Source organism: Acartia tonsa, chromosome 11, assembly GCF_053477335.1.
Source record: "Acartia tonsa isolate MP-2025a chromosome 11, ASM5347733v1, whole genome shotgun sequence".
Taxonomy (NCBI): Eukaryota; Metazoa; Arthropoda; class Copepoda; order Calanoida; family Acartiidae; genus Acartia; species Acartia tonsa.
Window position 1 is genome coordinate 39,703,588 of NC_137270.1, and position 26,470 is coordinate 39,730,057.

Consider the following 26,470-nt stretch of genomic DNA (forward strand, 5'->3'; position numbering starts at 1 on the left):
TTATTTTCTTAGGAGTCTTAGGATAGCTTTAGGCTATTTTTTGTTCCCCCTACCCACTAACTTCAAATAAAGAGCCCTGAGATGCTCGAGGTACTGCCGCAAGTACGTATTGAAATACTGCAACTTTTGGATATAATCGTTCTCGTTAATTTACGAAACCACTTTAAAAAAAAAGATAATTATGTTTGATTTGCTTATTACAATTCAGATAATTTGGAAATAACTCTTAACAAGTGAAAATAAATGAAAAACTCAGTGAAATTTCAATAATTAGTGAAAAAATATTTAGAACTTAGTGAAACAGGTTTCTAAAATGGATAAATCAAAGATACCCAAGTTTCGCCAGACTACGACTGCGGTTCAGATAAGAAAACGGAGGTTAGTGTTTTTTTTCCATTGAAATATGGCCACTAAAAAAATTTTTTTTTTATTATTCCCTTAGCCAAAAAGTACTAATTCTTTTTTAGCCGTGTTACTAAAAGGTAGATAGATGACCTCTTACGCCTTTTTGATATAGAGAAAAAAATTAGTTACAATTTTAGAGTAACTATCACATTTGGACCCTTTTTACCAGATATATACGGACAGACATGTAATCATAGAAAAGTTGTGCTTCTAAAAATGATGAGGCAGTACATGACTATAGCTAGAATTTGCATTAAGAGAGGCGGACGGACGAATAGATAACAAAATAAAGCGTAGCTGCGCTACTTATAATTATAAGGCAGCCAATATACCCCCCGGGGTAGATCAAGCTAGCAAACATTCAGATAGACAGACGGACGGACGAACAGATAGTAAAATAAAGCGTAGCTGCGCTACTAATAATCAAGAGGCAGCTACCATACCCCCGGGGTAGATCAAGTAACCCTTCCTTCTTTGCATAAACGTTCTCTCAAAGTGATCAACATGACACTTTTCTAAACAGCACAATAATTTAACAATAAGTATGACAAATTGTAACCCCTTTTTCTCCCCGTAAAAAAATTTAGGAGGTCCAAATGCATTAGGCTTGCCTTAAAAGCTCAAACGAGATAAAAATTTGTAATAGTAGTATTTATGACTTTAAATGATTTAGCTGTTTCTAAAATTTTAATGGACTAAAGTTTTAAAAATTTGGTGTCACCACAAAAACACTTTCAACGCCCCCCCTCTCCCCACCACTTTTTTTTCAGCGGGCCACATTTACGTTTGAAAAAAATTTAATGAGAAACTTTTTTCAATTTTTTTTTGTTACTTCGCCTCCGGTTCACACGGTGAAATTTTAAATTTTTGAAGGATTTATATCAATCATAATGAAAATTTGATATTTATATGCATTTTGCGCATTAGTATGATTTTCAAACTTTGTTAAATACCCATAGAAAAAAGACAAGAACAGGCTCTATGAAGATCAAAAAATAACTCCTTCTGTAAATTAAAATAATTAGTTAAAAAGTTTAAACTCTAATAGTTTGGAAACAATCAATGAAAACTCATTAAAAGTACCCAAACTTTTAAAGTCAATTAAAAAGTCCCCTTCCTCTCTGGTTTTATTTGAAATAATTTTACTTTAGTTTATATTGGGAAGTGGTATAATAATGGTAGCCTTAGTATATTTGCTCGTTATAAACTTTGGGTGAAAGCATCTTTTTTTCCTTCAAATTTTGCAACAGATTTTCACTGGTTTAGGCAAACAGAGATTTTTGAGAGATTTCTTATTGCATACATGAGTACAATTACTTAACTAATACTGGTAAGCATAGACGTCTAAAGGGGGAGAGGGGTTACCCTCACTCAAACTTTTAAAATCCTCATTTTACCCCCTCAAAATAAAAATTAAATACATTAGATTACCCACTCAAAATCCTCAAAACCTTCCATTTTATCCCCATAGATTAAAAAGCTTGGACGTCTATGACTGGGAGGGACATTCCGACGGTCGGCCTGTCGGTCAACCGTGCAATCCTGGCCATTGTCAATCATAATGAAAATATTCTTGGGAAATAAAACTGATAAGGTCTTGCAAAAACAATTTTGCATTAAAAAAGGACTGCCTTTTTAAATTTTAAAAACTAAAAGATATACATTTTTTTCAGGGAGTAATAGAGAATAATACTTTTTGGACAAACGCCGGAGTGACATACGTCGGATTGGACAAGCACAGTAGAGTCTAAAATATTAAGTTGATAAAACATTTCTATTCAGGTTAGGTTAGGTAAAGATATGAATATACAAATAAGCCCCCGCAGTGGTTATGCATTAAAAAACCAATAAGATGGTTTAAAATAGATTATGTTTGTTTTTTTGTCCACTCTGACGTTTGTCACTCTGTATTTGTTCTAGAACCCATTTTTCCCGATAAATTAATCTTTCCCCTTTACTTATCCTTGTGTGTCAAAAAGTGCCTCTTGTAGCTTTTAAATATACCCTTCAATGATTTTTTATAATTTCAGCTATATTGTGTGAAAAATATTGAAATATAAAGTCCTTTTTCAAAGAAAACACTTCATTGCTACATATTATTATAAATTTACAGTATAAATATTTTGATGATTTTAAAGTTTTAAAAATATTACGAAAAAATAATTTAGGAAAAGCTGCTACTATAAAACCATGGTCTGTTCGTAAGTCGGTCAGTCCGTAAATTAAGGCATTAAATAATATAAAATTTTTACCTTAAATGAATTTTGTAAAAATAATCGTAATTTTAATGAATATTTTAGGTTAAGTTAGGTTGATCAAGGATTATAAGAACCCCGAGGGGTCATTGCTCCGTAGTGATATGGCCCAGCAGGGTTAGAGTATAAATATTGAGACTCTGCCCTTTTTCAAAATTTCTAGCAGCGCAGCTACTCTTTAACTTTACTTGTGGCTGCACTGTATCCATTTAAGGGCAGAGTATTTGACGGGAAGAGGGACTAGAAAAATAGATTAAAACCTTATTATTTTTCAGAGAGATAAGAAATCAGAGCAAACAAATGAGAAACTCGGTTGATATTGATTTTGAAACAGGTAGGACGATTCAATCAGTATATCCCTCTATCTATCTATCTATCTATCTATCTATCTATCTATCTATCTATCTATCTATCTATCTATCTATCTATCTATCTATCTATCTATCTATCTATCTATCTATCTATCTATCTATCTATCTATCTATCTATCTATCTATCTATCTATCTATCTATCTATCTATCTATCTATCTATCTATTTATCTATCTAACCACAATGCTAGGATTACAACCACCAATTCAAACCAAACAAAAGTGTTTTCAAAATGAAGCCAAAGGAATAATTTAGCAGTAAATAACATCTTATCGGTTATGTCAGTTATAAAAGGTTATATGTCATATGTTGATAAAAGAGCAATTTTAGATGTTATCCTATGACATAATTTAGTAATTTTTTATTTGTTTGTCGGTTAAAATCTCGATAACCATTGAACTGATTTAGTTCTCCGGTTAAGGAAAGCTTCATATAGATAACAGACTGGTTTTAGGCAATTCAGTATTAAATCTAAATCTTTATTCTGAGGATATGAAAACTACTTAATAGTTCATAATTCGAGCAAGTGATATAACAAATTTAACGGTAGTGTAGGAACATTCTAACCCTATGGATATATAAAACCAAGAAGAAACCCCCTTTTACCTGTTTTTCTGTATGCGCCTGTATTAAAACCTCAAGATTTTAAATGGGTCTTTATTGACAGGAGAATTTATTACCATTTGTATCTTATTTATTTTCATATACTCTAATACAGTGAAACTTGTAGCTGGCTAAAATAATAACCCCTTCCTAACCACCTCTTTATACCCCCCCCCTTTTACTGGATGAACGAACAGGCCAATAAATAAAGTTCACGTTAACAATTTAATGTGACGAAAATTTTTCCCATGTCATAATATCCACGTATATTCTATACCAATTGAAAGGAGACTATTTTTGACTGCTACAGCGGCTTTTAGAGGCTGTAGTTGCGAAAACCTTTAAAAATGGAAAATCCGTAATATTTAGAATTTAATAAAACCTTAGAATACATGTTTTTATATCATATCATATAATAATTTTTGATTTGAGGAAAATATAGAGGCAAAACGTTTTTTTTCCCTTACAATATCTCCAAATGTCTCCTTTTGATGGTAGGCCTAAAGTGCTTTTATGCCTGCCCTTGACTTAAAACCAATATAGATATTAAAACCTATATTAATCATTAATATAATATTCAAATTTTCCTTTCATTTAATTTTTCATATTTTGTTTGGCATTAACGTTTTCAGTAGCGAAGTTACTTTATGATTCTAAATCCATTCTGTGTGTAAATAAAAGACAGAAATGGATAAAGAATATACTTGGATATTATGACAGGGGGAAATTGTCGTCAATTAAGGATGCTATATACTCCGTCATTTATTGGTCAGTTCGTTGATCTAGTAGGAGGGGAGAGGATGGGGTAAACGGGGTGGAGGGAGACCATCGTTATTTTAGCCCGCTGCGTGATTCACTTTAATATAGAACATGAAAATCTGGTGTAGGATCCAAGTATTGATAAATCTATTAAGAGCATCTTAAAAATACCCAACTTTAAGCTTCTGAAATTTCTTCTGAAGATTCGCCTGACCAATGAGCATCTAAAACATAGCTAACTTTCAGCTTCTAAATTATACTATGAAGATTCCCATGTCATATACGATGATCTTATAACAGTCTGTTTTTACTTTTGTTGTGGTTTACTAGAAAAGGGTATCGTTAATTATCCTTGTCTTGTATTAATTATCATTCTCTTGATTACATAAAAATGATTATTATCTTGTTATTGCTGCGCTACTAATTGTTATAATTGTCAATTTTTATCTGTAAATGTTGTTTTTTGTTATCGGGTAGTGTAGTAATTGTTTAAATTAAACAAGAATGACAACATCCATATAAGCGAAGTCCAACAAATCAGACTTCTGTATGACATACAAACATCAAATATATTTAATATGTAGAGTGGTTTAGATTTTTAAAACATAATCTTATTTTGGTGTTTACAAAAGTTAAAGATACACTCGAAGAGTTTGCTAGGTTTGTGAGGTTGTGTTTTATTGTCCTAGGAATCGTCTTTAAGAAAATCAATACATGGTGTCAAAAGAGCTAAATTGATTGATATGTTTAAGATAGACGTACGTACTGGTAATTAAAACTTTTACATGATTATTCTTTGCTTTCATTAAAGGTTTAACAATGTGAGGACTAATATAACATGCCTCAATCAATCTGTTGCAAGCGTAAGGACGAACACACCCAAAATATTGAAAAGCTGGCTGTTTAAAAATTACTTAACCTTTGTGTCAAGAAAACAATTAGAAATAATTAACACAGAGAAAATATTACAAGAGTAAACAATCTTTAAAATTCACAAAACAAAACTTGCATTTAACTTTTTCGGCATTCCAATAAAATAATTTTTGGTTGTTGATATTTGCAAAGAACTTTAAGCTTTTTTAAAGCTTTTCTTTCGCCCAGTGAATTTTTTGGGGCTAAGGTTGTTTTAAAGGTGTGAAATTAACAAAATTTGTATTTTTAAATCATGAATTTATTTTAATTGATGAATTACTGTTTGTTCTCTTAGTACCTAGGAATGGGGGGGGGGGGGGGCAATAAGTAGCATAACACCATCCCAAGATTAAGATAGCCTAAAACTATCGTCAGACCTGTGTGAAGCCACAGAGGAGTCATCTAAGTTTTCACTCTTCTATAGATTACTCTATGGGCAAAGAAATGATTAAAAACTGAAAATAAAAAGACCCCACCTTACAATTAAACGGTGTGAACCATAATTATCAAAATAGCACAAATAATGTCCACACAAAACAACAAGAACCCAATCGTATTATAGACAGTTTTCCGCGGATATTGATATGAAAAATTTATAAGTTTTCTTAGCCCGGGGCACAGAAGGCCCCTGGCTAACAAAACTGGTATTAATTTTATGAATTTTATTTAAATATTCATGAAAAATTGTTGTAATACGATGCTATGCATAATTTTTCAGTATAGCAGTTCTAATCCAGCGGATAATAATCGGTTGCAAAGCCATACTGGAAAAATATATCAAATTTGGAATTCAAAAAATCCACAGATATAAGTTTCTAAAATATTAAAAGTTTTGCTAAATAAAATTTTAGCAATTTTGTATGAAAATGAAAACAGCAAAAAAAACTGTTGCTAATTGCTTTGTTTTTAATTTGATATCATTTAATAAAATATAATTCATTCTACTTGTCAAATTTATCATATAAAATTTTTTAAAATAAAGGTTAAAACTTGAAGGTGATGATTTCGAGTCTCGGTTTAAATTGTGTCATAAATTAGGAAGGGAGGGGACATTGGACTGTTTTACACTTATTCGTTGGCTTATGAACTTTGGGGACTTTTATTAGATTTTTATTAGTTGGTTCAATAAATTGAAAGTTTAAAAATTCAACCACAAATTGTAATCTTCAGCAGGGGTAACTTAGTTTATCATCATTGGGGATGTACATTAATTTATCGGCCATTGTCTTGTCACTTTAGATCCCTTGTCATAACTAGAAATAATAAAATTGGATCTTACTTTTGCTTTGTGATAATTCAGGGATAATTTACCCCAAATATGACAAACAAAATTACCCCTTCTGTAGATTATAATTAATGGTTGAAAACAAACTAATCAATAATTATTAAAAGTCCCCATAGTTTACAAGCCAACAAATGTCTGTAAGACATTGGGTACCATTACAATGTACAGTCCAATTTCCCCATCCCTACCCGCAGATAAATAGTCCAAACAAACAAACAAAGAATGTATGTGAAAATATTTCTGACAACGTCATGTGTTGATCAACTTCAGGATTCAAGGGATAGGTCAATTGGTAATAGAATCATATCATAGACAGCTTTCCGTGGATATTGAAATAAAAAATATAAAATTAAGACCAGTTTTGTTCGGCTCCAGTGGACAAAGGCCCAGGGTAACAAAACTGTTATCAATTTTATGATTTATATTTTAACATTCGTGGAAAATTGGCTGTAATTCTATGCTATACATGATTTTTCAGTATATGGCTGAGAACCGGCACTAATCCAGCGGATATTAAATAGTTTTGAATTCATACTGGAAATATATCCAAATTAATCTAAAATGGAGTATATGGTATATCCTAATGTATATTGATGTTGACAAATTATATCTAGGAGCTATGTAGAAAAAGGACAATTAAAGAAATTATCTAAAACTAACTCAATTTAAATTGGGTGGAAGATCTATTTATATTGTACTATCCTATCCCTTTACCCCTTTCCAACACTTACATCTTATAATTACATTTTTAATTTATCTCAGCATCATATTGAATTGGTGTTCCCGCGGTTAGGACAATATTTAGCTAAAAATCCGCAAAATCATATTTTCGTAGCACAGTTGGTTTATCAAGTAACAAAACAGTGAGCTTTATTGGTTGTACGTCAAATCTTTCTTGTTTATTGTACATTTTATAAAGTTTCATATTTTCTTTGTAAGTTGTTCTTATACATATTGCATGAAGCTCTTTATAATGCCTTTAAGAAAGTAAACCAAAGGTCGAAGCACAAACTAAATTACCAATAGCAGGCCAGTATAAATTTAATTGACCAATGGTGGGCCATTATGACATAATATTTAAAGGAATATATTGTGTTTTTTCCTTCTATTTTTGATATCTTTTTGGTTAGGATAGGTTAAGTTTGTGTGAAAAATATTAAAATTATATTCGAAATTGAATATCAGCTTCTATTCTATTCAATTTGTTTATTGTGAAATATTAAATTGGCGAAAACTTTTGTTTGTTTTTTTGGTTAGATTGTATAGTATAAAACATTACATATTTGATTTGATTGCTTATTAGACTCTAACTCATGTGAAAAATAATAAGATAAACGAAAGATTAATTTGCCATAAAATAGATCAACTTAATATTAGTGGTGTTACTCTATAATTAGGGTGAAAATTATTGTACACATAAAATTGACTTTAAACTTCATGTTAAATTTAATAATAGATTAAAATCGAATAATATTTAGTAAATACTAAGAGGAAAGTAGCAGGATGCCCTTCTGTACGGAAGTAACTCGCTAACCGCTGGACCTATATGGTTCTTCTTTACAATGAAGCTTCTAATAGGTCTAGGGAAGGTTTATAACTATTTTGGAGGAGGGTGTCCTAATAGAAATCACTCCGGCGCAAAGTAAAAAACTTTAAAATCATAATATTTAAAATGAACATATAAGGGCTTTGTGGTAATAATTATAGATTTGCTAAGCTTTCTAAATTGTACCTAAATGTTACTGGAATCATTATACAAGTAAATGATAAGATAATAATATTAACGACAGTTTAAATTTTACTTTTTCTCTGTAAAACAAAACACAATACAAACAAAATATAATTAAACACTGCACTGTTTCATTTTTTAAAGATCCAATAATTTTTACAATTATTACAGTACCATTTAGAATAACTTTATATAAAAGTCTATTGTGATTATATTATGGCTGCTGTTAAAAGGAATCACCTTTTTTGATTGTTTTTGCAAGTCAGTTACTGTTTTGATTTTTATTAAAGTGTTTTGATAATTTAGCAATAACTGTGTGGACTTTCTGGTCTCTTCCAAAATCAAAGGAATTTAATTTTGCTTTTCCAATATTGTCAGCTGTCTGAAGGATATTTAGAGGCTTGTTCAATTAAGAGTTGGTAGTCTGTTTAGAGTTTAATCTGGTTCAGGTACACCAAAATAAAACCATTAAACTACCAATCCTCTAAAGGTAATTCAGTTTCAGGTACAACCAAAGTAAAATCTTGTGGTGTACCAAACCTTTTAACTGTTATCCAGGTTCAGGTACTTCAAAATAAGTTCTTATTGTGTACCAATCTTCTAGGGTTCTACATGTTCAGGTACACAACTAAGATCTTGTGGTGTACCAATCCTCTAGAGATTATCCTGGTTCAGGTACACCCAAAATAAAATCTTGCGGTGTACCAATTTTTTTTGAGGTTATCCAGGTCCAGGTATGCCAAAGTAACACCTTTGCTGTACCAATCCTTTAGATGTTATCCAGGTTTTGATACACCAAAATAAAACATTGTTATATACCAATCCTCTAGAGGTTATCCAGGTTCTGGTGCTCAAAGTCAAGACCTTGTAGATTACCAATCCTCTAGATGTTATTCAGGTTCAGGTCCAAAATAAGACCTTTGCTGTACCAATCCTTTAGATGTTATCCAGGTTTAGATACACCAAAATAAGACATTGTTATATACCAATCTTCTAGAGGTTATCCAGGTTCAGCTTTTTGGATCCATTCTCTGGAGGTTATTAGATGCTAAAACTTTATTTTCAATGGGTTTATGAGAACGCCGTTAAAAAACCAACTGTGCTAAAATGACCAACAATTTTATACATGATTGGAGAACTATTACTATCACAGAGGAAAGGGATGTGTCATTAGAATTAAATAAAATTGACGTATGAATTGACTTAAATCTTAGATAGTTAACTCATCATGATAAAACTAGCATATTTAATCACACGACATTTGTCCTAACTGTGCATCTTTTGTAGAATTTATTTTAATTTAATTGCATATAAAATTACTATCTTGATATAGCAGTAGTAGATACTCAAAATTTCATGAGACAATTAGCAAAAGTGTTATATTTTAAATCTATTTTTTCTTCTAATGCAATATCCATTTAACATTGACTATTACACTTAATAAGAATTAAATGAAACAGTTAAATAAAATTATCATTACCATACAAAATAAGGACAGTGAAGCTTTACATTACAGTACGGTTTATAACTATTTTGAGGTAGGGTACCTCCGTCCTCCTTAGAGAAATCGTTCCGGAATTTTTTTTTCTCTTATTTGGGGAGGTGGGGGAATTTTTTTCTAGTAGTTATTTTTCTTTGGAGGGTCGTTGTACCCTCCCCTAAATAGCCATGAACCTTCCCAGGATCTATGAGAAACTAAAGGAGAACCATATCGCTTCAGCTGTTACAAAGATCCTTCGATACACACAGACACAGATCCTGTTACTTTCATATAAGGAATTAAAGGGACTCACTTTGGACGTTTACATTCATGTTTAGCAACAGTTAATATAAAATCACTGTCTTAATAATTTGATCTATTTATGTATCATTAAATGAATTACAAACTTTTATTTTATTTAGCTGCAAAAATACTCTATAACTCAAATTAAGGTACAATATTTTCAGTATGACTTCAAAACTAATTATTCCGCTGGACTAGAACCAGCTATCAGCCATGCTGAAAAATCATGTATAACATTTCTACATTATATTACAGTCAATATTCTATGAATATTAAATAAAAATAATAAAATTAATACCAATATTAGCCCGGGTCGTCGCCCCCTAGGGGATAACAAAACTGCTTAATATTATAGTTTTTCATTTTTATTTCTGCGGAAAGCTGTCTATAATACAATTCGATAAATAAATATCAAGAACTTTAAAAAAGATTCTTACTCGGTAATTTTTTGAACGGTACGCTTCCTATGGATGTTTTGTTCTTGTTTCAATAGATCATGAATTTAAATATACAAATTTAAATCATAATAAATTGAATTTTAAATGAATTATGTAAAAAAAACTTATTGATTTATTATGTACATTTTTGATTGTGAATGAGGAACTTTTTTCAAGTTAAGCTTTTCTAGAATTAGGGTCTGTGGATAACGAATAGCTTAATAAAGCCATGATATAATTATCCTTTCAATATCAAACTTGGCATGATTTTGATGATTCCTGTATTATTTAGGTACAATATAGAAAGCATAGTAACTGTATAATCATTACTATTTTTTAGTTTAGACTTAATTTTGAATATTAATTGTTACTCTACATTTGATAATGTTCGTGTGTATGACCGTATTATTTGCAGAGCTTTACTTTTGATGATGTTGTCATCCTTGTTTCTATAGATTCGGATTCAGATATTTCTAAGATAGGTTTACCTACCTTTATTTTATGGATTCTAAAATATTGTTAAACCATTAAGAATCGCACCGTATTATACGCAGCTTTCCGCGGAGAGTAAAATTAAAATAATAAGATTGATTTCAATATTCGTAGAAAATTGTCTAGAATGGGATGCGATACATGATATTGCAGTCTGGCTAAAAATCAGTTTAGAAGACATACTGAAAAACTAATCTTTATATAAGGTATTCATGCTTAAACCTAACTGTCATAATTATTTGTTTTGAAATTTAATTATGAAGTATGAGTTAGGCATTTAAGTAGAAAACAGTCTCATTAAGATTTCACTCCACTGGAAAAAACGCGATATTGAGTATTCATTTAATTAACTTCGGGGATTTTATCCTTCAAACATATGCTTTCGCTCGATCATACCAATTAGGATGTAAATGTAAATTTATAAATTGTACTTAACAGTTACAGGAATCATCATGTTAATCTTTAAATTGATAAGACGATTCTAACCTGGTTAAATTAATGTTTTGAGCTATATGAACTTTTCTACATTTTTGCAAATCTACTTAAGCACATATTAGTACATTCAAATTCTTCTCTGTTTTACTATAATTTAATTGAAATTTGCTTTTCAAATAAAGAATAATTAGATGATACTGCAAATTCAAAACAATTATAATTCGAATATTTAAATCATTTATGACATTTTAAGCAAAATATGTTTTCATAACAAGGATGATAATATTTACAAGAGTAAAGCTAACAACAAGAAATCAGCTTAATTACATACTTACCTTGTATATAGTTACTAAATAAATGTCATAGAAATTTTTGAAAATGGTTAAAAGGTACAGCTTTAAATCGAAAATGTTTTAATGATTTTTGGATAATTTTTAATTACTCCAGGAATCATTTTCTCAGATTTTTGAGAAAAAAGCTCTCATTATGACTTCATTTATATTTCTGGCTATGCGTTAAGCGGACGAACAAACACATACTGACATACCTAAAATGCTGAATAGATTTACTTTAAAAATTGCAAGGTTTTCATAGTTCCTTTAAAAAATGACGCCATACTGGGCTACCATTGGCCAATTGATATGTATACTAGCTTGCCATTGGTAATTTAGTCTGTGTATTGGCCTTTAATTGGTCATTTGCATTGTTTGACGTCATTTTTTTATAGGCACTATAAAGAGCTTCAAAATTTGTACATTTTAGTACAAACTGCATTAAACATTTTAAAATAGAGTGAAATCAAATATAAAATGCACATTAGATTAAAAATTGAAACATTTAAAGTATCAAAAATATTTTTATAGGTTTCTTTTGACAATTGATATTGATTTACAATTTTGTATATTTAAAAACAAATATTTAAAGGAGCATAGCTTTCTTAAAGTTACGTTCTCTATAATCTGGGTAAATACTTTTTATAGTTTGTATTTTAACGCTGGAAGGCTGTAACTTTACTAAAAGTCTCGAAAATCAGCCATGTGACGTCATAAAAATGAGGGGGATGAGAAGATAAGTGTGAAAGAAAACTCCCAAAAAGGAGATAAACCCCTAAAAAAGAGATAAACCCCTTAAAAAGAGATGGATAATCTCTCATTTTTATGACGTCACATGTCTGATTTTTGAGACACTTTGTAAAGTTACTGTAATGCTACCTCTTTTACTTAACTAAACCCTCCTAAAATTAGCTAAATTGCCTTGGTGTAAGCAATTTTGCATATTTACTAATTTACTTACCATTAAACTATTAAGTTTGGAAATGTTGTTAGTTTTTTCTAGCTGCGTTCCTTATGGACATAATTATTCTTGTTTTATATTTATCTCTCTTACAATTTTGCCAGGGAGGGAGGGGACATTTGGTTGTTTATTACACTAGTCCTCAAAGTTTCATAATAACGTTTACATATGCATTGGTTTAACAACTTTGGAGACTTTAATTTAATTTTAATTGGTTTGTTCGTTAAGTTGAGTGTTCAAAAGTTTTAACCACTAATATTAATCTAAAGAAAGGTTGATTTTGTGTATCATCATTGGGGATCTACATCAATATATCGGCCATTGTCCTATCCCTTTAGATCCCTGCAATTTTGCACATATTGTATCTGTTGCAAAATTTCAACACCTACGCGAATTTGTTTTCTTGGACGTTTGCAAAGTGAACTTTCCAAAAACTGTACCAGATTGTTTTACCTACAAAGTAACAGGCTGAATGTTAGTTTGTCTGGCTTATATATTTGACTAGAGACTTCGCCCCTAGCATCTAGAGGCTTTGTATTGGAACATTGAAAAAATAGCCTAAAACCATTCTAAGACTTATATCTTTAAATAGTCTAAACCAATCCCGGGACCAAAGCGAAGATTCCCGAAACTTGAGAACCCAATCGGTTCAGTAGTCATCAAAATCGTAAGTTTCAAGCAAAAAAACCTTATTACTTTATATAATAGGATTAATATAGAAACCATAGACTTCCAAGGGGGGGGGGGGTAATGGGGCGATTACCCCCCCCCAAACGATATTTTGGCACCTTACGGCACCCCTAAAATATTTTTCATTTTACCCCCCCCCCCATTTAAAATTTAGATCCCTGCAATTTTGCACATATTGTATCTGTTGCAAAATTTCAACACCTACGCGAATTTGTTTTCTTGGACGTTTGCAAAGTGAACTTTCCAAAAACTGTACCAGATTGTTTTACCTACAAAGTAACAGGCTTTATGTTAGTTTGTCTGGCTTATATATTTGACTAGAGACTTCGCCCCTAGCATCTAGAGGCTTTGTATTGGAACATTGAAAAAATAGCCTAAAACCATTCTAAGACTTATATCTTTAAATAGTCTAAACCAATCCCGGGACCAAAGCGAAGATTCCCGAAACTTGAGAACCCAATCGGTTCAGTAGTCATCAAAATCGTAAGTTTCAAGCAAAAAAACCTTATTACTTTATATAATAGGATTAATATAGAAACCATAGACTTCCAAGGGGGGGGGGGTAATGGGGCGATTACCCCCCCCAAACGATATTTTGGCACCTTACGGCACCCCTAAAATATTTTTCATTTTACCCCCCCCCCCCCCATTTAAAATTTACCCCTACCCTACGGCACCCCCAACCATTTAGGAGGGGATATTTACCCCCCCCCCAAACAATTTTGGGGGGGCAAATACCCCCCCCCAAAATAAAAAAATCTCTAATAAAAAAAAATGAACACAGTATTAGTGTCTGACTGATTATGACGTAACAAAAAAAATTAGCCAATGAGAGGCCGTTATTGACCAATGGTAAAATTTATAGTGGCCTCTCATTGGCTAATTTTTTTTTGTTACGTCATAATCAGTCAGACACTATTACTGTGTTTAAAAAAATTTTTGCGTGCCTCGCGCGCATTTTTAATACTAAATATTTAACAAAATTTGAATTACCCCCCCAAAAAATTTTACCCCGGGGGTAAATTTGGTGGGGGTAAACTAAATTTACCCCTGCCAACAGATATTAGGGGGGGTAATTACCACCCCCAAGCAAATTTTACCCCCGGGGTAAAAATTTTGAAGGATAAACAAAATTTGCAGCGCGCTTCGCGCGCCATTTTACCCCCCCCTTAAAAATTTTTACCCCCCCCAAAATAAAAAGCTTGGACGTCTATGATAGAAACTTTGTATTGGTTCTGGACATATTTAAGGTTTATTTAATCTGTAACTATTTCTTCCCTCGATATTTATTAGTTAAGTTTATAAAAGTAACATGATGTCTGTCTGTATATATGTATATAAATGTATAAACAAAAAATTATGTTTTCTAATAGCAATTAAATACCCCCAACCAGTTTTATTCTTTAAAAAAAGCATATGAAACACTTTTCATAAAAAATCCTCCTTCTAATTCTGATTTAAAACAAATATTTAAAAACAATTTAAATTCTTTAGGCTTTTGAGATAAAACTAAACTGTACCATACCTTATAATAAAATACATATGTTAGAAGTGTCCTAAAAGTGTAAAACTTTTTTTTATAAAAACTCATTAAAATCATAGAAATAGTCTCAACATATATGAGAAGGCCGTGAAATTTAATTCTAAAATTATTTTGTTGATGATATGTCAGCAATGGCCACTTTTATTTACTGCCAAATAGTCGCAAAGAGAGCGAGGACAATGGGCTGTTTATTACACTAGTCCCCAAAGATTTATGTAAACGTTTTCTTATACGGTGGCTTAACAACTTTGGGGACTTGAGTGAATTTTGATTGGTTGTTTTATTAAATTGAGTGTTAAACGTTTCAACCACTAATATTACGCTACAGAAGGGGTAACTTTGTGTATCATCATTGGGGACGCATATTAATTTATCGGCCATTGTCCTATCCCTTTAGATCCCTAAAACAATAATAACCAGTTTAGATATAGTTATGAACATAGTTGTCCTTGTTGAAAATTTGATTTGCAGACTATATTAATAAAAGCTGACATGCTTAAAGATACACACACACAACACTAAATTACACAGATACAAGCCCTCATAAACCCACTGATTCTGACACACACATATAAACGAGGACAAAACTGACCTGAGGTGGTGCAGCAATTTATTAAGAAATTTATTGATTATTGTAAAAACCTAAATATCAACATGGCTAAAGTGGATTTTTTAGTTATGATTGTAGAGTTGCTAAATTGAATAGTTACAGGAATCATCAAGTTTACCAAAACAATTCTCTTAAATACATTTACTTAATCACCATTAATTAGCAGCCCTATAGATTAGGAAAATTGTTCCCTGGCTATCATCATAGAGAAAAACCAAATTTCTTAATGAAAATATTGATAAAAAGATGCATTTGGACGGACAGACCAACTAGTCATAAAGTAGCTATTATACCAAAAGTATAAACCCCGAGTTTCTCGAGAAATAGATACGTATTGATGGATAGCCGGACGAAAAGAAATTAATCATAGAGTAGATGTGCTTCTTGATGTAGTAAACCCTAAACTCTTAAGAAAAGATCAAATTTATTTATCGCATGGTATTGATATTAATCAGTTCTAATCCAGCGGATATTAATCGGTTTCGAAGCCATACTGGAAAAATAAAGATGCATTTTGACAGATAGACATGCGGAAAGCCATGGGCATATGTAGGAGTATTTACGCTACTAAAAAGAGAAACCCAGAATTTCTGAAGTGAATGTTGATGAATGAATGGGATTCTAACCCCCAAGGATTGGGGACAAACATTCAACATTTCCAGGGATCTAAAGAGATAAGACAATGGCTGTTAAATTGATGAAACACAAAATCCCCCCTTCTATAGATTACAATTAGTAGATGAAACGTTTGGACAATCAACTTAATAAACCAACCAATCAAAATTGTAAAGCCAACGAATAAGAAAACGTTATTATAAAACTTTGGGGACAAGTGTAATAAAACAGCCCAATATCCCCTCCCTCCTTGAACATTTTAATCCAGGATGGTCTTAAAAATAGCATTAAACCAAAGAAATGGCCAAATATAGTATTAGTAAGGGCGTATCCGCTAGTTCTGATTTAACCCAAGACACAAACACTAAATGATTTAGATGAATCTAAATATATGAAAATTTGTCCATATTCTTGATTGAACTTGTCAGGTTAAAAGGACTCTCCGACACTTGTATTTATTGATACACGCCAGCATTTTTGCAAGGGTTTTAAGAAATAAAATAATGGATGATGAATTTAGATAAACAACATTATCCCTTCTGTAGATTAAAATTAAAGTTTGAACAACCCATTCAGCGAACGAGAGATTGAAATTTACCTTCTAATTCCCCTCCACGCTGAGATTAGTTTAATTAGGGGCTTTCACTCTAACCTATTTCTTGACCTGCGGAACTCTTTCAACCAGGGGCGTCCAAGCTTTTTATTTTGGGGGGAGGTTTTTCAGTTTTGGGGGGGTAAAATGGGGCGCAAAAACGCGCCGCAAATTTTTTTTACCCCCCCCAAAATTTTTACCCCGGGGGTAAAATTTGCTTAAGGGGGGTATTTACCCCCCTGAAATCTGTTGGCAGGGGTAAAATTTGTTTACCCCCCGAAAAATTTACCCCCGGGGAGATTTTCTATTTTGGGGGGGTATTTACCCCCCCAAAATTGTTTGGGGGGGGGGGGTAAATACCCCTTCCTAAATGGTTGGGGGTGCCTACGGCACCCCCAGGGTAGGGGTAAATTTTAAATGGGGGGGGGGGGGGGTAATCGCCCCATTACCCCCCCCCTTGGACGTCTATGCTTTCAACCCAACCTTACCTAAAATTTGCATAAAAAAGAACAACTTTTTATGGTCAAGATGCAGTATAGAAGGGAAACCGCCTTGAATTATTTAATTCATATATTGTCCTTTTGAAATATGTTTTATTAGCAGCTTGTGTATCAAGACATGGATACAGGGATGCTCAATGCAAGATAAAATAAACTTCATACCTTTAAGTAATAGAATACTCTACTTATAATTACCGTCAAAATCATAACATAAATTGCATTGAGAAAAATATTGTTCTCTTCAAATAGATTGGTTGTGCTATATACATAGAATACTAGTGGCGACGACCTCAGCAGCAAGGAGCCTGTATTCGAAAGAGAAGAGAGGGGCTAGACAAATCGCTCAAAGATTTAAATATGAAAATGAATAAGCATGAAACAATCACTGGACCTTTGTTGAGCTTGATTAAAAAAAAGAACCCAATCGGAAAAGTAGTTATTGAGATCTTAAGCTTTTGACAATAAAACATTACTTTACAGAATAAGATTAATTTTGTTAAGTTATTGCTGCGCTTCTTATGTACATAATGGATCTTATGAAAAAAGGGTTATAATCTAATTTGTGGGAGAAAAAAGTCTAATTAATCTCGCATTGTCCTCTCCCTATATCCCTGTGGGTGCAAAGGCACCCCACACAGCAACTATGTTATGAGTTGAATACAGAAATCAAAATTTGGGAGAATCCTCCTTTTTTTCTACCAGGGGGAGAGGTGACCACCCATAACTCCTTTATTGGGCCTGAATCCTGGCCCAAACACCGTCATAACTTTGACAAATAAATATCTTTTCCTGTTATTTATAGCACTTTATATTATTGTTACAGGTAGTGGAAATGCTTGAATCAATAAACAGGCGATGCCAAAGAAGCTCTTGTCACAGCCGCTTGAATTATAATAGCAATACAAATAACTATTTCATTTGATACTTGTTGCTTAGCCCCTAGATTCAATGAGGGGTGGGTAAAGAAAATAGCTTAAAACCACCGCAAGATATTTAAAAAGCTTTCCCGAAAAAGACCAGCAATTCCCTAGATCTTTGACTTCAAAGAAAAATCTTTACTCCTTTATGTTTTAAGATAAAACAGCACATAAGTTAACAAGGGGTTAGGCTCTACTAGCAATATAAAGAATTCTGCTGGAAAAATTTCTAGGTTGCTTAATCCAAAAACAAGGATAATAACGACAAATTGTTGCGAAGCTAATTCAACTTAACAAATAAAGTAATTTGGATTTATTTTAACAAATAAAGTAGTAATATCATGAAACTATTTTTAAATAAAAAAAAGGACTTTAATGATATTTTTAGCTAGATATTTTTTATCTCTCACAACTTTTGGCTTTTACATTCTTTTAAAAAGAATTTTATTGAATTTTAATTGGTAAAACTAAACAGTATTTAAACTTTCCAAATATAATCTAAATCTGCAGAAGTGTTAATTTTGTCTATAATATTTTGAGATGTACATTGTACATTAATATATAGTGCATTGTCTTTTCCCTTAAGATCCCTAAATTTACTCAAATAGATATGAACCAAAGAAATTTTTGATTGTATTGTAGCCTTGCTTTTAAAATTGGAAAAAAGAAAGAAAATACAAATAAAGAAAATAGACTTAGGGTAATCAATATTAACCCTAAACATGTCTAACTTTAAAAGCAAAGCTTCTAAAATTTTTACTTTCGTTTGTCAGTCCAAAGCAATTAGTTTATTTTTAGTTCCGTATAAGGAATATACTACATTGACTGCTGTTATTATTATATCAAATGTTTAGTGTATTTTTACAAAATGTTCCTTGAAATTTTCTGTCTTTCAAAATAACATTATTTGAGCAAGAAAACATAATAAGAAAAAAATTACATTTTTTGGTTACATTTACATGATTATCATATACTCCCTTCCCCCCTCACCCCAAAACTTTTTGGGGCTAATGAGTATTCCCCATCCTCTTAATTCAAAATAAGTTTTATCCTTATTCTTATGTTGTTGGCTAATGTTGTTGTTTTGTTGTTTATAATATTGGGGGGAAGGGTGTGTTGTGGCCCCCCACCCACGCAAAAAACTTTGTCTTGTCAAAACTTCAATCAGTTTCACCCGAGGCTAAAGATTTTGAAAGCCTTAGAGATAAAGGAAAAGGCCAATAAATGACAAATTAAATGCATGAGCATAGAAAATACATGGCACTGGTGTTGAAAAGATTTCAATTGAGAGTCGGCACAAGGTCCTTGGGCAGGGATCATACAGTTATTTAACCCCTTCCCCCTCTAGTGTTTTACTCTTATTGATAAACATGTATGACTTCTTCATTTACATTTTAAAACAGGTCTCTACCAAAAAGTTATTTTACCTCTTACTTTTTCTATTGAAAGCACATAGATAAATACTGCCATACATGCATACTATAAGGAATCTTAAGGGATAAGATAATAAATGAAAAAGTGCTATACATCATAAATTATAAAGAAACAAAATTACCCTTTCTGTAAATTAGATTGTTGTGATTGACAAGTTTTTACACTTCTATAATTTACCAACCAATCAAGTTTTAATAAAAGTCACTTTTGAGTACTTTTACTTCTTGTAGCTGGTTTAAACTATTCCACCAATGATTTTAATCTATAGTATGTAATTGGAGGTATAATTTTATCGTTCATTGTCTTATTCCTGAAATATACGTAGTAAATGAAAGTTATTGTTATTCTGCAATTGTTGGTTATCGGTTGGTAGATCGGGAATACTTACGTTAAAGAGAAGCGTTGCTTTAATGTTAAGGGGAGAGTGGGGTTGCAAAAATAACCCATCCCCCCCCCTCTTCCGGATAGAATTTAAGCTAAAATATAAAAAAAAATATTCAGGATTTAAAATTAAATCCTAATAAAAACAAAACTTTTTGGATGTGCATACATTTCTGCATAATATAAAATCGAACCTCGTAAAAGTGTCGAACTATGACGTAAGAAAAAAATAACAATTAACCAATGAGAAGCCAGTATTCACTGTAATTGACCAATGGTAAGATATATAGCGGACGTCTAAGCTTTTTACTTTGATAGAGGGGGAGAATGAGAGGTTTTAAAATTTGAGGGGGATAAACACCCCTCTATTCGAAACCCTTGGACGTCTGTAGTTGTGTAACGGAAATGCTACTCTAATAATTTGAAAATGTTAAGCATTTGCGGCATTTAAGTCACACCCTTTTGCATATGGAGATTTGAATTTAAATTTATGCTATTTTATTTTCTACAAAAATGAGGCAGGGACATATCACCCAATGAAAAACTTTTGTACTACTCGAAATAAAGAATATTAGGTTTATAACTGAGATTAGACAATTGACGGTGTAAAAATACTCCTCTTAGGATATGACTTATATTATATTATTATTATTCTGGTACCCAAAGTTTTATACAGTAAACACGTTTTCTTATTCATTTGGATTGAAAAATTAATGAAAACTTTCATTGATTGTTGGTTCATACTTTTCAACGAATAATTTTAATCTACAGAAAGGGTAATCTTATTTATTATGATTGTAGATCTACATCAAATCTTCGTTCATTATCTTATACATGAAGAACTCTTAATTCGATTAGCGAAAAACTTGTGCGCTTATAGTAAATGCGCATTATAATTTAACGCAAAATAGAGAAACATCGTATTTTTGTATTATTATTTTCATTATGGCTTCAAAACCGATAAATATCCTCTGGATTAGAACTGGTTATTAGCTATACTGAAAAATCATGTATAGCATCTTATTATAGATAATTTTCGATGAATATTGAAATAAAAGTCCTAACATCAATTTAACTTTTGTATTTTACATTAGTGGAAGGATAAGGGTTAGATTAATTTATTCTCCATTAAAATATCTCTGAATCCGTATAAAATATGTTACTTATTATGAATTTTCATAGTTTAATGAATATTTTGTATGGTTTTCTGACATAAAACAACCAATTATTATAAATAGCCAAATATCTTTTCAGTTCTAATATATCTTCTATAGTTTTAATAACGTAATGATCGCCTATATCAAAAGCAATTTTAACTTCTCTAGAATGAATATGAAAGACATAAGTAATCTGTGCTACATAAAAATACAGACTTGCAATGATATAAAAAAGATTCGCTGTTTAAATAAATAGGGGTTGGCTGTATTTTATGCACACCCATGTATAGCCCTAATTGAATTCTACCCTAGAATATGTAGATAGGGGTGTCCAAACATTTCGAACATTTTTTTTAGGATAGCAATTTTTTTCTTCTTAAAATTTCAGGTCAGACAAAATAATGTTGGTTTATATATAACATTAAAGTAAAAGAATAGAGAGGGCAGGGGTTGAATAACTTTTTAATGTTTACGAGGTGGGGACCCTGTGCCGACTTTTGAATATCAGCAAATAGCGTCTGAAATATGAAAATTAAATGTTATACTGTAGGCACACTTTAAAATTAGAATATAGAATGCGTTGATTTATACACATATGCAAGAGTTACACATATGCAGGAAGGGGGGGGGGAGAACAGTAGACTGTAAATTATACTGGTACCCAAAGTTTTATATCACAGCTTCTCTATTTTGATATTGGTGGAACAATTTAGCTGTGTCCAAACTTTTTCACCAATAATTTTAATCTATAGAAGTTTTTTTGGTATGTTAGGGTTATGCAACAATTTTTTAAAATTGTCTTATCCATAAAGAGTGCTATGTAAAAATTTTAAATAAAAAAGAATAAAATTTTAAATCTATTTAAATATAAAAATGATTTAATGTAATCAAGAAAAAAATTGTACAAATATTTTTTCTCTCTAAAAAATGGAAAAGTAATTTCGCTGTTAATCTAAAGCCATCTAATTTTACAAAATTGCCGAAGTAACATTTAATGAAAAACATTGATAATTATGTTCAAAAAAACAAGAAAGATAGTTTTAGAAACTAGAGATACATAGTTTTTTTTTTCCTGACGCAAATTTATTTTTTAAAAGTATAACTATTTTCCATTAGTGTCTCAAAACCTATTAATACATGATGAATTATAACCGGTTCTCAGCCATACTGGAAAATCATGTATAACATCGAATTGCACACAAATGTTCACGTATCTTAAAATAAAACTCATAATATAAAATTTAGATTTGTTTTGCCGGGAATTTCATTTTAGTATCCGCAGAAAGCTGTCTGTAATACGATGCGATAAATAACAATAAATTCTACGGCCATGAACTGGTTTTTAAAACAACTGTTTTACTGGCCGGGTGAAATAAATAGTTTTAATTAAGTAGTAATGGTTCATAGGATGATTAAAATCTGGGGCTGATTATTATTTAACAAGGATGACAACATCCATAAAACCAAGGCTCTTAAATCAGAAGGAAGGACAAAAGAATAATAACTTATACAAAAAGTTGTTGCCAAAAAGATAAAAAATCAGAGAACGATTATGGAGATGCTAAGCTTTTTTAATCGTACCCAACTGTTATAGGAATTATCATGAAAAGTTTGAAATCGATAGGAAAATAATAACGCAAAGAGCTAACTGTTACGGATGGAAGGACGTACGGATGAACCAAACTTATTGAAAGAAAAGCTTCGCTTTTAACAAGAACAATTATGGTTATAGGTAGTGCAGTAAACACAAGTTGAAAATATTTATACAAAATAACACTCTCGTTGGAATTTTGAATTTAAAATGTATATTATTCAAGAAGAGTGAAAAAAGTCAAATAGATCTGCTGGGAACATTGTTAATTAAGCTAATTTATTTGCCAGTATGGCTTCGAAACAGTTTAATATCCGCTGGATTAGAAATGATTAAAATAAAAATCATAAAATCAATGTGGACTTGAAATCAATAGAAATTACTAACAGACTGACATATAACACAAAAACGTTGCTGCGATTTTAATAATGAACATAATTAATTATTAAGGACAGACCTTGATTTTTAATAGTGAAGCTATTCTAGAAATTTTTCGTGTCATTCTGATTGTAGGTCGGTCCGTAACGCTTATGTTTTACTCCATAAGTTTCAAAATCATACTTTTATTCTTTCAAAAGCTTAAAGATTTTTTGCTCCTGTTAAGGATATTAGATTATGAATAAACCGTTTTTAAACATAATTTTTCTTTCCCAATTTTATTCGAATTAAAAAGCAAGATTAAATTCAAGATAAAGATGTCCAAAGGAAATTATTCCAATTTAAGAACCCCCCCCCCTCCCCAAAAAAGGAAAAAAAGACATCTTGAAAAAATGAGCGATTTCGTCGGCGCGTTTTTGAATTAAAAGTTAATTAGAATTCATTTCATGCCGAACCAAAGACGTTTTTGTAATAATACCGAAGCTATCAAGAAACATTTCTGCTAAAAAAATCAAGACCTTTATCTGACAAAGTTTTGCAGAAAGTTTACTAAATTTAAAAATGCCAACAATCTGACAAAAAAAAATTCAGATGTCAGTTGTCTTTTTTGCCAATTTAAGTTTTATAAAATCATCAAATTTTTCTTTCGATATTTTACTCCTACTTAAATTCTTAAATATTTCTTAATTGTTGATTTTATTTCTAAAATCACAACAAATATTGCAATATTTAAAAGTATCTAAGCATAAAAATAAGATCAAATTTCAAGTAAAAAGACAATCAAACAGACAGACAGACAAAGTTATTTATTGAGTAGATGCTTATCTGAAGCCTTTCACTAAGAGCAGTAGTGAAAATCACATTTATTTTTTCATGGACTTAGATAAGATAAGATAAGATAAGATTTATTTTCCTCAAAGGTACAACATATTTTATTAGATATATATCATACATTAAGTTACTATGCTTTGATTGGTTTGATTATTCTGGTTTGTTATGTTTGATGCAGGTTTGAGAACAATTTACATAATAACTATTATTAAGTACCTAGCATGGAATTGGCCGAACTTCGTCTCCACCTAGTTGCCAGGCCAGTTCGAATAGGATAAAGATAACATTTTACCAGAAAAATTCCATGCAACATTGTACCAGATAGTTGGCATAACCCTTTAAGGGTTGTGGAGCCACTGGTGTACTTTGACGCTTGCCAAGCCGATACAATGTTATATGTGCAAATAAATAATCTTAACAATAATGATAATAAAATACAATATCTTGCTGTGTATTTCAGACATCCTCCTACTATCAGTTGCAACTTCTCCAAGCATAAATTCGGAACAATTAAGGAACCAAAACCTTCAAAAGAAGTCGCTATTCCCGTTGTGATCCCTTTTCAGCTCTACCTAGACAGTTTCCTTTGTAACAAATTATTCTCATTACAGAGTGGAGTTTTGTCCGTGTATAAGGACATCTCCACACTAATAATTACAGGGTAACGATAAATATCGCGACAACGCTGGTCCAATCCAATAGAAAAAATAGAATAAGATACTCTAATGATGTGTCTATAGATAATAAACCGTACCTATATAACGTATTTAGGTACCTAAGTGAACAAGGTGTAATGATTGGTTTCGATTCCTACGGAATCTGATTTTTATTTCTTGAGAAGGGATATAATAATCCACTAATGTACAAAATAAAATAAAATATAGGTCATATGCGATTCCTACGGAATCTGATTTTGGTATTTTGAGTAAAGGGAGTGTGTCCCTAAATGTGTAATGTTCGATTCCTCCGGATTTATGTAAAGACAAACGAAAAAATTAGTTATATAGTAAATGCTCACAAAATTTTAACTTTTTATCTCTAATAGCAGTCGAGTGAATGTCATTTAACCAAGTGAACTACAAATAATTATTTTTTACATCTCATCATAACTAAGGAGATATAATTAGATCCTATTCACCCATCCCTTAATTCAGCAAATTTAGTAAATTAATTCAGAATTACTGTAACTTAACCCAAAATATTTATATTCCAATAGTGGGGGGGTTAATTCTTGAAACTTGAATTTCTTATACCTTAGCAATAGACTTATAATCAAGGGACATAGAGATAAGAGATAAGACAATGGCTGTTAAATTGATGTACATATCCAATGATGATCTGTAGATTATAATTAGAGGTTGAAACGTTTGGACACTTAACTAAATGAACCTATCAATCAAAAGTTTTTGAGCCGACGAATATGAAAACTTTATTATAAAACTTTGGGGACTAGTGTAATAAACAGCCCAATTTCACCTCCATCCCTGCCTATATCTAATCACTCTGTATATAATAGTTATATTTATTATATTTAATGCTTTTCCACTATTGAATAGTATATGCTTGATTAGAACTAGTTTTGATCTTACAAATTTTTTATTTTAATATCTGCGGAAAGCTGTCTATAATACTATGATATAAATAACTGATATATTGAGTTTTTTTCAATGTAAAACTTAAATCTTCGTCTGTGATTTTATATAAATATTTCAGAGTAAAGCTTCTTTCTAGTACTACTGAAACAATTCTGAATAAATTAATATTTTCCCCCTACACCTGTTTCTAATTAGTAAGGGTGTACACATGATTTAGTCTGGAGGTCTGGGAGAAGGTTATTTTCCTTCCCACCCACCTCCTCAAAGTGGAAGTATCCAAATATAGATAGAAGGGAGGAGAGGGAGATCGGACCCTCTATTGACAATGTGCACATTAGAGTAAAACACTAGAGGGAGAAAAATAACTGTATCTCACCATCGCAATCGTCTTGTGCAACCTTCCTATTGGGTCATTGAAAATCAACCAATGGTATCGCTTATATCAACACAATTAAGTAGAAGAAAATTATTTAGAAGCAGACGAAAGAGGTCTTTGAAAAATGAAGGGAGGTAGTTGTCTGTATATACATTTATACTAAAGATCTGTTATGTGCACGTCTAATATACTTGTTAAAACCATAATATAATATAAGAGTTAAACATTTTTTTTTTTGGGGGGGGAGCCTTTTTTCTAAGGGCGATTTTTCTGGTACCTTTACCTAAAATCAAACCTTGAAACCAGTAAATAACTATTTTATCCAATAAATGCTGTGTAATAAATAATAAATATTTTTTAAAGAGGGGAGGGGGGGGGGGTTGATTAATTCATCGCGCAATGTCCAGCTCTCTTTAATATTTTCCTCCTAGGGTAGAGTATTTTTTTTGCATACATTGAGTTTATTTAGCAATAAAATATTCTGATGATTGTTATCTGCTC

General features: G+C 31.4%; 1 protein-coding gene across 1 annotated transcript in view; it reads left to right on the top strand.

Moving 5' to 3' along the window:
- Positions 1–216: 216 nt before the first annotated feature.
- Positions 217–26,470, top strand: part of LOC145332167 (uncharacterized) — a 130,236-nt gene continuing 103,982 nt past the window's right edge. Inside the window, exons 1-2 of the mRNA XM_080177118.1 lie at positions 217–378; positions 2,936–2,994. Of these exons, the coding sequence (XP_080033244.1) occupies positions 314–378; positions 2,936–2,994 (124 nt within the window). The 5' untranslated portion in view covers positions 217–313. The remainder of the gene's footprint in view (positions 379–2,935; positions 2,995–26,470) is intronic.